Genomic DNA, 12,729 nt, shown 5'->3' with positions numbered 1-12,729 from the left:
ATTTGAGAGAAAATTCTGTTCTTCAATTGTATATTGGGAGTAAGCCAATCAAATGAAGAGAGGGAAAGTGATATTGAGAAGCAAACCATCATCATTCACTCAATAGATATGTTTTTCCTTGTCTTTGTCTCAGAGACTCCCTTTCTTCCTTTAAGACATAGCTCAGACCCATAACCACTGAATGTGTATAGGCTCATTCAACCTGAGACCTGTTGAAGACTTTTACTTAAAAAGGCCAAAGTCTTCCATTGCATCCAGGGTCATCTCCAGTTGTGGTCTCTGTCTTGTCACTGGACTCAGATAACTATGGAGGGGAAAGTAAAGCAGCTAACTTTGCACCACCTTTCCTCACTTAAATCTAATTCACCTGCATGTCATGGCATCACCTCCCTTATGTCATGTCTTTCTTCAAAAGGGAAGGACAAACAACAAACTCAGACTCATATTTTTTGCACATGGTAAATGTGCAAAAATTTATTTAGCTGGACTATACAATTCTTCAACAAGAGTTTTCTTTTTCTTTTTAATGGGTGAGAGGAAGATGGAGGAAGGGAAAGAGATCTATTTTGAGGAGAAAAATGGAATGATTTCACATGTACAATAAATAGTACATTTCAGCGGGTGAGGGAATGTCAAGAGGGAGAGAATTCAGAGGTCATAATTTTTTAAAAAAATAATGTTAAGTATAAATAATAAATTTATTTTAAAAAGAAAGGTGCAACTCAGAAACAATTTTCTGCAGGAAACCTTTTCTGACCCTGCTTCCAGCTCACACTATCTTGTACTTAACTTTTTGCATTTTAATTATGCAAAAGTATTTATGCTTTATATGATCTTATATGAACTCATTTCCCTTATTAGAATGTAAATTCATAATTAATAGGATTGTTTCATTTTTTTGTACTAGTATTTCCAGAGACTGGCACGGTAACTGGCACAATTCGATACTTAAGAAATTGTTTATTCATTGACTGGCTCTGCACAAGTTTCTAGGCACACAGGTTAGGATGACAATGAACATGCATCCCCTTGCCCACAAATGCCTTCAATTTGGAAAACATTTTGGCAGAATGAATTGGCAAGCAGGGAGTTATTCAAGAAGCTTTGCAGAGAGGAGTTAGCAAGAGGCCGGAGCTATGGGGAGAAGGGAACTGCAAAGGAGGTAAAATTAATTAGACGGAGATAGGGGAGGTGGAGGAAGGGAGCAAGGAGGATAGTGGTTTTGCTTGGGAACCAGGTAAATGACAGTTCAGGTGGATGCACTGGGATATGCGGACACGCGCGCGCGCACGCACGCGCACACACACACACATACACACTCACTCTCTCTCTCTCTCTCTCTCTCTCTCTCTCTCTCTCTCTCTCTCTCTCTCTCTCTCTCTCTCAATCTCTTTCTTTCTGTCTCTCGTTTAAAAACAAAACAAAACAAAACCATACACACATCACCAAATAGCGGAATTCAATGCCCCAGAGCTGGAGCCAAGCGCTATCCATATCCTAAGTACAAGCCTATCTCTCAAGGACCAACCCCGCCCCATCTCGGACCACTGACCGCCCCCCTTTCCTGTCTCCCCAAGCCTATAGGCCTGTGATCTGGGCCCGTGAGGAGCTCCCCCCACTCTGGACCTCCCCCTCCCCAAGGCTTTCAGTTCTCTTCCCTATTCGGCGATCACAGTCACTCACCACATCTAGGGCTCTTCCCGCCGCGACCTCGATCGGGTGATCTCCGGCAGCGCGCTCACCAGGGGCCCACCCCCAACCCCGGTGTCCCCTCTCCCTTCCCTTCTTTTCCCCTCCCTCCCGCCCCCAGATCTCCGCCGGCCCCGCCCCCGGAGACAGACCCCCACACAGCCCGCAGCCGCGGTGGCGGAGGCGGAGGCGGCGGCGGCAGCGGCTGCGTCCAAGCGCTGCGTCACCCCTCCCCCCATAACTTTCCCTCGCCGGACGCGCGCATATGCGTCCGTGTGTGCGTGCGCGTACGCGTTCTGTGTGTCCTGAGCAACTGCTCTAGGCTAAGCTTTGGCTTCCTTAGCGACGGACCAGCGTGGTTGTGTTTGGAGAGGTCTTGGTGGAGACTCTCCTCTGGGGCCTTGTGAGGTTAAATTTGAAGAACCAAGTCGATCAACATGGCAAAGGGGAGAGGGAGGCAGAAAGGCAGAGGAAAAAGAAGCAAAGATAAAGACAAGTAATGAGGGACATGTGAAGTCCACGTCTGTCTGGGATCTTCCTATCAGGGAATGGGGGTAGTGACAGGATTGAGGGGGTGGGGAGGTGAGAAGCTTGTGGGGGGGGGGGAAGAGTCCCTACCCTGGGGACGTGGGCATCCGCTAGAGGTAACAGGGAGGCACTAGAACTCCCTTGGGATTGTTAAATTTTCTGTGAGAGCATTTACACCTAGGAAATTAACAGATGGTACAAATCAGCGCCTGATTTTTCGTTTTATCGTGTAGATTTTAAAAAGGGATAGAGACAATATTCATAATGTAAATTAAAATTCAAAGTGTGTCGTGCCCGCTTTTTTTTTTTTTGGGGGGGGGGGAGGCGGGAAGGGGTAGAGTTAGGTGTTAAGTATTTACCCGCACATCCCTGAAGAGGTCAGGAAGGTGGAAAAAGAGTGGGTTAGGAAAGGGAGGCGAACCACAGATCTGATGTTTTCTATCTATAGAAGCTATGTTTCATAAAATAGTGGGCTATAGGGATTACAGCACACAAAATGTTAGAGCTGGAAGAGACATAAAAACCCAACTCCAGTTTTTTACTTGGGCAGCTAAGTGGCAAAGTGAAGTTAATATTCGCTGGTGTTCAAGTTCCGTCTCCAACACTAGTTATGTGACCCTGGCCTATAGTCAGTTTAACCTCTCTTTGCCCCAGTTTCCTCACCTGTAAAATGGGGATAATAACAGCACCTACTTCACCAGGTGGTTGTGAGATCAGATCCTATTTCTCTACTGAGTGTAATAGATACACAATAATAATAGATACACAAATATGTGTTTTTATTCTTTCATCCTTGGACCAGTTAATATGAGTGACATTCAAGTGTCAGCTACTTCCCCCACCCCCACCCCTTCTTCTTATTTGTATAGCCTTCTACTTGTGCATCCTGATTCCATGAGACAATTTTCCCAAACCTTTCTTATTCCCTCAGAGTATTCCTCTATTCCTCTCCTCCTCTTTTCTTTCTTTTAAGATTATCAAGACATAACTGAAAGTGCTAGACTTTCTGCCTAATTAGACTTATATTACCTATTATAATGATGGAGCATAGAGGGACCATATATATCATCTCCCTGTATTGGAAGGCAAATCATTTGGCCACTTACAAGGACTATTTATCCATGTTGGTCCTGCCCACTCTCCACCGAGGAAAGTTGGGAAATCCTATTTCATTAATGCAAATAGTAGTCATTTCTGTTTTGACCAGAAACCCTGAGGGTCTTCCCCTCCTGTATTTGTTTAGATTTTTTTTGGATTAGGTGAAAGAGGAGATTCTTTGTTTCAATTGCTACCTAGTCATAATCACTGAGTAGGTGTAGCCTCTATCAAACTGGTTTAAAAAGGCCAAGGTTTCCCATTTTATCCAAGGCCATCTCCAGTGCTCTTGATCTCTGTCTTGCCACTGGACCCAGTTGGCTCTTGGAGAAGAAAGTAAGGCAAATGACCTTGCCTCCCTCACTTAAAAACACCCCTGACTTGCATGTCATGGCATTACCTCCTTGATGTCATAGACTTCTTCGAGAATGAAGGACAAACAGCACCTTAAAAAAAAAAAAAAAAAAAGACTTTATTTAGTCTGTAGAATTATATTCGATTTTGTTGGGTAAATTATTCTTGGCTGGAAACTTATATTCATTGCCTTATGGAATATCACATTCTAAGATCGCAGCTCCTTTATAGTATTAGTTACTGAATGTCTATGATTCTGACTGTGGCTACTCAGTATATGAATTCTAATTTTTGATCGCTTGAAATATCTTTAAATTTTGACTATAGTGTTTCTGGTAATTTTCATTTGGGAGTTTCTTTCAAGAGATGATAGGTGGATTTTTTTGTGTGTCTGACCTCTGGTTCTAAGAAATCTTAGCAGTTTCCCTTTAAGTTTTCTTGAAATAGGATTCCATATTTATTTTTTCATTTGTCATGTCTTTTAAGTACTCTTAAATTTTAAAAATGATTTTAAAATCTTTTTTCTCCTTGATCAGTTTCCCACCTTTTTTTTTTTTACTATGACTTTCCTTAAATTTTCTAACATTTTTTTCAGTCCTTAGATGTTGTTTTGATATATCTTAATGTCTCATGGAGTTATTGTTTTATTACTCTGTGAAGTTATTACTCTGTGAAGTCTGTATCATTTGTGCCAAGCTGTTAATTCTCTTTCCAATTCTTTCTTGTCTAGCCCTTACATCTTTTCCATTTTTTTCTCCTCTATAGAGATTTCATTTCATTGATAAAACATTTTTAACTTTTTATTTCTCCTATTCTTGTCCTAAGACAATGTATACAGATGTTTTAGAGTCTGTCTTTTTTTCTGGGTTTGTGTCTTGAGTAACTCTATTGCTATAGCAGCTTCTCTGTGATAACATTATTTTTTATCCACCTAACCATCCATCCATCCATCCAACTACCTATCCCTGCATCCCTGCATCTATCCATCTATGCCTCCATCTATCTATCTATCTACCTAGCTAGCTATCTTATGTAGCTGAATTTGCTCATTCTTCCAGTCTTCTTTCTGATTTCAGACCTAAGGTTAGGGTCAAGCTTTGTACACTTTTGGAAGGAATGACTGGGCTGGTGCTGTTGTTTTTTGCTTGGCATATTTAGTGTTGTGTTATTCCAGTCTCTCAGGGACAGTCAGGTTAGGAACTTGGTCTGATGGAGAATTATGATTTTATACCTCAACTTCCTCCCACCCTAAGCTCTTCAAGTTCTTGACTTGCGTTTGAGTCAAGAGCATCAGTAGGCTGCTGATTACTCAACTACTGTCAGCCATCTGGGGAACTTTGTAAATTTTCCTTTGGATGGAGATTCTTGCCCTGATGACTCTTCCTTAGACTTCAGTCAGGACTAGAACTGGAACTGAGACCCTTCTTGGCTTGTTGAGTTCAAGCCACACAGATGCTTTTTGTTTCTGAATTTAATTCTTGCTTTGTTACATAGCCCAAACCTGTACCCTTTTCGCTGGGGACTTCTGTCCCTAGGTATAGATCCTCTTCACTATTTACACTGGATCTGTGACTCAGGACTCTAATGGCTGAGAAAGCTGCCAGGACATCTATTCCTGAACCCTGAACAACATTGTAGTGCCCTTTATGGACCTGGGACCTGTCTTGCCCTTTTGTACATTTTCTAAATTCCAGCAGGCTGCATTCCTGGTCCTCTCTCATTTGTATCCTTGGGTTGACATGGACTAAACAAATTACAAATGATTTTTTTCTGTTGAGTTTCCTGATTGGTTAGGCCAATCCAATAAGCATTAAGTGCTTACTGTATACTAGGTATTGTGCTAAGCTCTGGGAGTAATTAATAAAAATAAAGATAAGTCCCTGTCCTTGAGGAGCTTAAACTAACACACACAAAAGGAGTCAGGAAAGTGGAGGAATGGGGAGGGAAACACACAAGAGGGTATCTCGTTCTGTGCTGTTGAGCAGCAGATGTAAAGTCAAGAGTCCAGTTTCTGTCCTCTGTAAAGGAAGACATTAGAAGGAGTTTGGTGTCAAGCAAGACTTGAATTTACAGCATAGTGGTGAGTTTAGAGGTGATGAACTTGTGCTTTCATAGGTAACATATATCTTAAAATCCAAATGCCAAAGAGAATATTAACATCCTGTACATGGAATATGATACATCCTGTACAAGGATGATATACAAATTTATGGTGATATACAAATTTGTGATGTTTCTTTTCTTAATTTCTTTTCTTTTCCTTTCTTTCTTTCTTTCTTTCTTTCTTTCTTTCTTTCTTTCTTTCTTTCTTTCTTTCTTTCTTTCAAACAAAACAAATGTAGCCAAAATTAAGAAGAAAGCAGGGAACTAAGGGAAAAAATTCACAGCAAGTTTCTCTGATAAAAGTCTTATTTTTGAATTATCTAGGGAATTGAACCAAATTTATAAAAATAAGAGCTGTTCCTCAATTGTTAAATAGTCAAAGTATATGAAGTCAGTTTTCAGAAGAAATTAAAGCTATCTATAGTTATGTGAAAAAAATGCTCTAAATTGCTAATAATTATAGATATGCAAGTTAAAAAAAAAAGTGATGTAGAACTTTACACCTATCAGGTTGGCTAACTTGATAGAAAAGGAAAATGACAAATTCTGTGGGAGATGTGGAAAAATAAAGACCTTGCACTGTGGCTGGGACTGTGAACTAGTCCAACTAATTGGAAAACTGATTTGGCACTCTACCAAAAAGTTATAAAACTGTGTATACCCTTTGACCCAGCAATACCACTATTAAATCTGTTTCCCAAAGAGATCAAAGAAAAGGAAAAAACCCTGTATGTATAAAAATATATCAGTTCTTTTGTGGGGGCAAAGAATTAGAACTTGGAAGGGATGTCTTATCAACTGGGGAATGATTGAACAAGTTGTGGTATATTATTGTGAAGGAGACTATTATTGTGCTGTTAGAAACGGTAAACATGGTAGTTTCGGAAAAACCTCGGAAGACTTAGATGAACTCTGCTCAGCTCTGTGAATACAATTATAAAAAGAAAGATAGTCCCTGCTCTTGAGGAGTTTACGTTCTAAAACACAATAGGGATCAGAAAGTGGAGCTTTGGGCAAGGAGCTATATAAAGGGATATCATGATATGTAGTGCTTAAAACAAGCAGAGCAGCAGATGCAAAGTGGAGTAATTGGAGTAAAGATGTGAGCACAACCAGGAGAATACTATACATTGTAACAGCAATACTGTAATGATGATCAACTGTGAATACTTGGATACTGTGATCAGTATGATCAAATGAGCTAAGACATTTCCAAAGAATTCGTAATGAAAAATGCTATTAATAAGAAAACCAAGACTCGTACAGAGTATTATTTCACTTGCCCAAAATTAGATAAATAGTAAATGTTGGAGGCAAGATTCAAACCTTGGTTTCTTCCGAAGTTAAGTCCAGCACTACTTCCATGCCACTGTTGAATTTGTAGTGTATCTTATATAGCTGAAACTCTAAGAATTAACCAGTGAGGAAACAAATGAAAAGGTTTGAAATAACCTATTGCTCATCATTGCTATTCTTGTATATTTGTACTATTTCAGTTAAATTATGGTAAAACTTTAATAATATAAATTATAAGTTTTTAAAAATGCAAATTATAATTCACTTAATGATATATGCTGTTCATATATCATTACATTATCATTAGTTACCTGGTAACTGGTCAAAGATAATCCCAGACTGGTTAACTTTGAGAATGGCTTATAGAAATAGGGAAAAGTTAGGAGAATAAAATAGCTTTGAGGAGAAGGTTATAAATTTGGTTTATTGAAGGTTGAGTTTGAGAAGTCTTTAGATCACCCATGTGGGGATTTGGAAATTGGGAAATGGAGTTCCCAAGAATATCGAGAGTAGAGATCTATATCAAAAATCAGCTATATAGCAGATATAGTAGGGATGGCTTAAAATAGGCAGGCAGTAAGCCTTGTGCCAAGCATTCTTTGGGGACACAAAGGCAAAAGTGACACAGTCTCTATCCTTAATAAGCTTATATTCTATCTGGTTGACAAGTGATAAGTATGGACAAGAGACATGCAATGCACAACACATAAGTATATACAAGATGGGTACAAATAAACACCAGCTTTTGAAAGCGGAACACTAGTAGTAGCTGGAATATTCGAAAAACTTCATGTAGAACGTCTGTCTTGAGCAGACTTTTGAAGAAAATGAGGGAAGTATAAGGGGATGAAGTTCATATAGGAGAGCATTTCAGGCAAAGGCTTGGGAATAGCTTGCAGAGTCATATGTGAAAAGCAGCAAGATGGCCAATTCAGCTAATAGATGGGAATGGAAGTAATGTATATGATACAGTTGAAAAAACTAGGAGCTCAGTCATGGAAGGCTTTAAAAAATAGAGGAACTTATATTTTATCTGAGAGCTAATAGGGAACCACTGGAATGTAATAAGTACAGAAAAACATATGATTTGAAGCAGAAAGACCATATTGTTGTTTAATTGTTCATTCATTTAGTCATGTTCCACTCTTTGTGAACCCATGGACCATAGAATACCAGGCCCTTCTGTCCTCCACTATTTCTCAAAGTCTTAAGTTCATTGTTTCCATGATGGTTTATCTACCTCATCCTCAACTGTCTCCTTTTCCCTTTTCCTTCATTCTTCCCCAATGTTAGAGTCTTTTTCTTGAGTCTGGTCTTCTCATGATGTGGCCAAAGTATTTAAATAAGCTTCAGTTCCTTGTTTCCATGATGGTTTATCTACCTCATCCTCAGCTGTCTCCTTTTCCCTTTTCCTTCATTCTTCCCCAATGTTAGAGTCTTTTTCTTGAGTCTGGTCTTCTCATGATGTGGCCAAAGTATTTAAATAAGCTTCAGCTTCAGTATTTGACCTTTTGTGAATAGCCTTAATTTCTTTTTAAGTATTGACTGATTTGATCATAAGAACTACTATTGTAGTAGTTCAGTCATGAAGAGAGAATGCCTTGAACTTAGTAGCCAAATGATTAGAGTAAGTTGGGTCAATATGAAAGATAGTGTGGAGGCAGTAATTACAAGATTTGACAACTGATTGGGTAACATGGTAAAACTGAGAGGTCAATCTGGGAGATACCACTTTACACCTCACAGATTGGTTAAGATGACAGAAAAAGATAATGATAAATGTTGGAGGGGATGTGGGAAAACTGGGACATTAATGCATTGTTGGTGGACTTGTGAAATGATCCAACCATTCTGGAGTAATTTGGAATTGTGCCCAAAGGGCAATCAAATTGTGCATATCCTTTGACCCAGCACTGTTTCTCCTAGGCTTATATCCCAAAGAGATCTTAAAGGAGAGAAAGGGTCCCACATGTGCAAAAATGTTTGTGGCAACCTTCTTTGTAGTGGCTAGAAACTGGAAACTGAGTAAATGCCCATCAATTGGAGAATGGCTGAATAAGTTATGGCATATGTTCTATAATAAATGATGAACAGGTGGATTTCAGAAAAGCCTAGAAAGACTTGCATGAACTGATGTTAAGTGAAATGAGTGAAACCAAGAGATAACTGAATACAGCAACAAGATTATGTGATGATCAATTGTGATGGACTTAATCTCTTTTCACTAATGGGGTGATTCAAGGCAATTCTAGTAGACTTGTGATGGAAAGTGCCATCCACATCCAGAAAGAGAACTATGGAGACCGAATGTGAATCACAGCATAGTGTTTTCATTTTTTTTGTTGTTGTTTGTTTGCTTGTTTTTTCTTGTGTTTTCTTTTTCCCCTTTTGATCTGATTTTTTTTGTGCAGCATGATGAATGTGGAAATATGTTAGAAGAATTGCATATGTTTAATCTATATCGGATTGCTTGCTGTCTAAGGAAGTGGGGAGGAAGGAGGAGAGAGACAAAAGCATGGGTTTGCAAGGATAAATGTTGCAAACTATCTTTTTATATATTTGGAAAAATAAAAAGCTATTATATATATGAAAATTTAAAAAAATGAAATACTTTTTCCTCTTATTTAATATTTGCCCCAATTACATTTGAAATGGTTATTTCTACTTTTTTTTTTAAACTTGTGAGTTTCAGATTCTCTTCTTTATCCTCACTCTCAGCCCCCATTAAGAAACTATATGTGAAGTTATGCAAAAACATTTCCATAAAATTCATGTTGTGAAAGAAAAAGTAGATCTTCCACTCCAATTTAAAAAACGCTTAAAAATGATTCAATCTACATTGAGACATAATCAGTTTCTTTTCTGGGTATGAATTGGATTTTTCGTCATAAGTCCTTCAGAGTAGTCATGGATCATTGTCATTTGAAATATTTCACAGACAGTTGGAGATTTAGATTAGAATTCAAAATATAGAGCTTAATATGTGGAACAGAATAATGTTTATATAGACATGTAGACAGCTGAGAAGGTAGGTTTTCTTTTGAAAATGTCTGTCTTCTTCCTTCTTGTGTCCCTCCTTTTGCTTTGCTGGTATAGAGATTTTCCCTCCTAGAGTTTTCTATTTCCTTTTCACAATTCTTTCACTATGCCATGTTCTGACTTGTTTAGATAGTCTTTTCTCCATTGTTTTGCTAGGGTATGACTGTAAATAATGTCTAAGTGTGCTAAAGATTTAGGAGTGGTTTGAGATAATTCTGTGCAAGTTTTTTTTTTTTTTTTTTTTTTTTTTTTTTTGTCTCAGAATAGATGATCAAGTTCTTCATTCTAAGCTTAATGGTGAACCAGTAGTATATTAAAAATTTTTTATGATAGCTTATTTTCAAAACACATGCAAAGTTTTCAACATTTACCTTTGCAAAACATTGTATTCCAAGTGTTTCTCCCTCCTTCCTTCCTCCTCCCCCAGACAGCAAATTGTCCAACATATGTTAAACATGTGTAATTCTTCTATACATATTCCCACAATTATGCTGCCCAAGAAAAATCAGTTAAAAAAAAGAATAAAATGAGAAAGAAAACAAAATGCAAACAAACAACAACAAAGAGTGAAAATCCTATGTTGTGATTTGAATTCAGTCCCTATAGTCCTTTTTCTGGATGTAGATGGCTCTCTCCATTATAAGTTCTTTGGAAATGTCTTGAATCCTCTCATTGTTGAATAGAGCCGTCTCTATCAGAACTGATCATCACATAATCTTGTTGCCTCTATGTACAATCTCTTAGTTCTTGCTTCATTTAGCATCAATCATGGAAGTCTCTCCAGGTCTTTGTAAAATCATCCAAGCAGCGGCATATTTCATGAGCTGTTTGTCCTTTTAGTTTAATAGTTTCTCAAGAGCATAACTGAGGCAATCTGGGGCTTGTTTTCTGTCTACCTCTTGTACTATGAGCTTTTTTTCATTTCTGTTGGTTGTCATCATCTGGAATGACTCTCTGGGACAGCCTGGTGGACCTTTGAGGCAGCAGCTCCCTTCCCTTCTCCCTTATCGAAAGAGAAAGCAGCACAGGTAAGGGGATAGAGGTAGGCTAGAGGAGAGGAATTCTTCCTCTGGAAGGCTCCAAGATACAGAAATATGATCTGATACTTTATGATTCCGTAGTTTTCTGATTGGGAGGAGTTAGGAATAAGGCAGATAGCTGCACTATACAGAAACTGCTGAAATTAGTAAAAGGAAAGTTATGGAATGTAGTTTTAAGTTTTAAGAGGCAGGAAAATGGCCTAATAGGGAAGAGGTGTTAATCTGGGACTGTGAACTTGATTTTAAAAACTATTTTTATTACTATTTCAATATAATTGTTTTCCTTTGTAATCTTATATATTTTATTTTTTGCATTTAATGATACTAACAGCTAACATTTATATAAATAGCACTTACTATATGCCAGATACTATGCTAAGAACTTTTAAGTACTGAGCACTTCCCCTCCCCCACCAAATTTTATCTTATTTGATCTTCACAACAGTCCTGAGAAGTAGGCATCATCATTATGCTTATTTTAAAGATGAGAAAACTGAAACTGAGTTAAGTGACTTATTCTGGAGCATAATTATCAGTGTCTCAGACTGGCTTTGGATTCAGGTCTTCCTGACCTCAGGCCCAGAATTCTATCTGCTGCACCACATACCTTCTCTAAACAATGAGAACATTTTTTCTGAGAAGAGGTCCATGAGTTTCATCATCTTGCCAGAGGTTCATGATATTTAAGAAGCTTAGGAATGCTTGGCTTAAGATGAGTTTGTGGTAGAATCAACTGGCCCATTTTTTCTTACATTCTCCAGAAATCCTGAATTGGGATTGTAGAAATTAGTTACAGGAGCTTGTCCAGGTTATAAATTAGTAAAATAGGAAAGAAAAAAAATGAAGGGACAAGGGATTCTATTCTGTTGGGTACAAGGGAATAAGAGGCTCTCATAATTCTTTCTTTCCAAAAATAAATCTCTTACTTTTTCTTTAATTTTTCTCTCTTTGTGCATATGTGGTATTTTTAGACATTTTCAAGCTTTGAGTTTTTTGATACTTAACATAGATTTTAAAGGATTATATTTATGCCCCATAGAGGAAAATATAGTAATTATGGATAAACTCTTCTTTTTCAGGAAAATGACAAAAAGGGAGGAAACAGAATTGGAAAGAGCCCTCGCTAATGCTTCCCTTTGGGAGGCCAAACTGGAAGTCTCAGAAATATCCCGGGATGGGTATCGTGAGGCTGTTCGGATATTGGCACAATGTAATGAAGACTTGAAGAAGCAGCAGTACAAAACGGAGAAAGATACAATGGCTGTATTAAGCTACATTAAAAGACAAGATTCAGAAAAAGATCTTATTGTATGTAGAAAATCCTTTGAATCTTATTTTACTGAATACCTATAGTAGTTTTGCTGGTAGACTAACTTGCATTCGCTAAAAAGCTCTTCACAGTGTATACAAACACAACTTAAAAGCTACAGGATAGCTCTTTCCTTATCTCCTCAGTTGTTTAGGGCTTTCTTCCTTTTCCTCCAGTATGCCATAAGTACTTGTTTGATAATTCACAGAGACAGGAAAATTTTCAATTTTTAATGTAATTTTGCTTGGATTTATCTGTACAGTAGCTGTTCTTCAC

The 12,729-nt window shown here is 38.0% G+C and overlaps 2 protein-coding genes across 2 annotated transcripts in view; one reads left to right on the top strand and one right to left on the bottom strand.

The window, feature by feature from the left end:
* Positions 1-1,828, bottom strand: part of ENTPD5 (ectonucleoside triphosphate diphosphohydrolase 5 (inactive)) — a 43,413-nt gene extending 41,585 nt beyond the window's left edge. The window contains exon 1 of the mRNA XM_051977628.1: positions 1,684-1,828. The gene's annotated coding sequence lies outside the window, so the exon portion shown is untranslated. The remainder of the gene's footprint in view (positions 1-1,683) is intronic.
* Positions 1,829-2,023: 195 nt separating this feature from the next.
* BBOF1 (basal body orientation factor 1) overlaps positions 2,024-12,729 on the top strand; it is a 107,692-nt gene continuing 96,986 nt past the window's right edge. The window contains exons 1-2 of the mRNA XM_051977618.1: positions 2,024-2,185; positions 12,224-12,452. Coding sequence (XP_051833578.1) covers positions 2,127-2,185; positions 12,224-12,452 — 288 coding nt within the window. The 5' untranslated portion in view covers positions 2,024-2,126. The remainder of the gene's footprint in view (positions 2,186-12,223; positions 12,453-12,729) is intronic.

This window comes from Antechinus flavipes, chromosome 2 (assembly GCF_016432865.1).
Source record: "Antechinus flavipes isolate AdamAnt ecotype Samford, QLD, Australia chromosome 2, AdamAnt_v2, whole genome shotgun sequence".
In the NCBI taxonomy this organism is placed as follows: Eukaryota; Metazoa; Chordata; class Mammalia; order Dasyuromorphia; family Dasyuridae; genus Antechinus; species Antechinus flavipes.
Note: the sequence above shows the minus strand (reverse complement) of the source record. Positions and strands in the feature narration are given on the sequence as shown.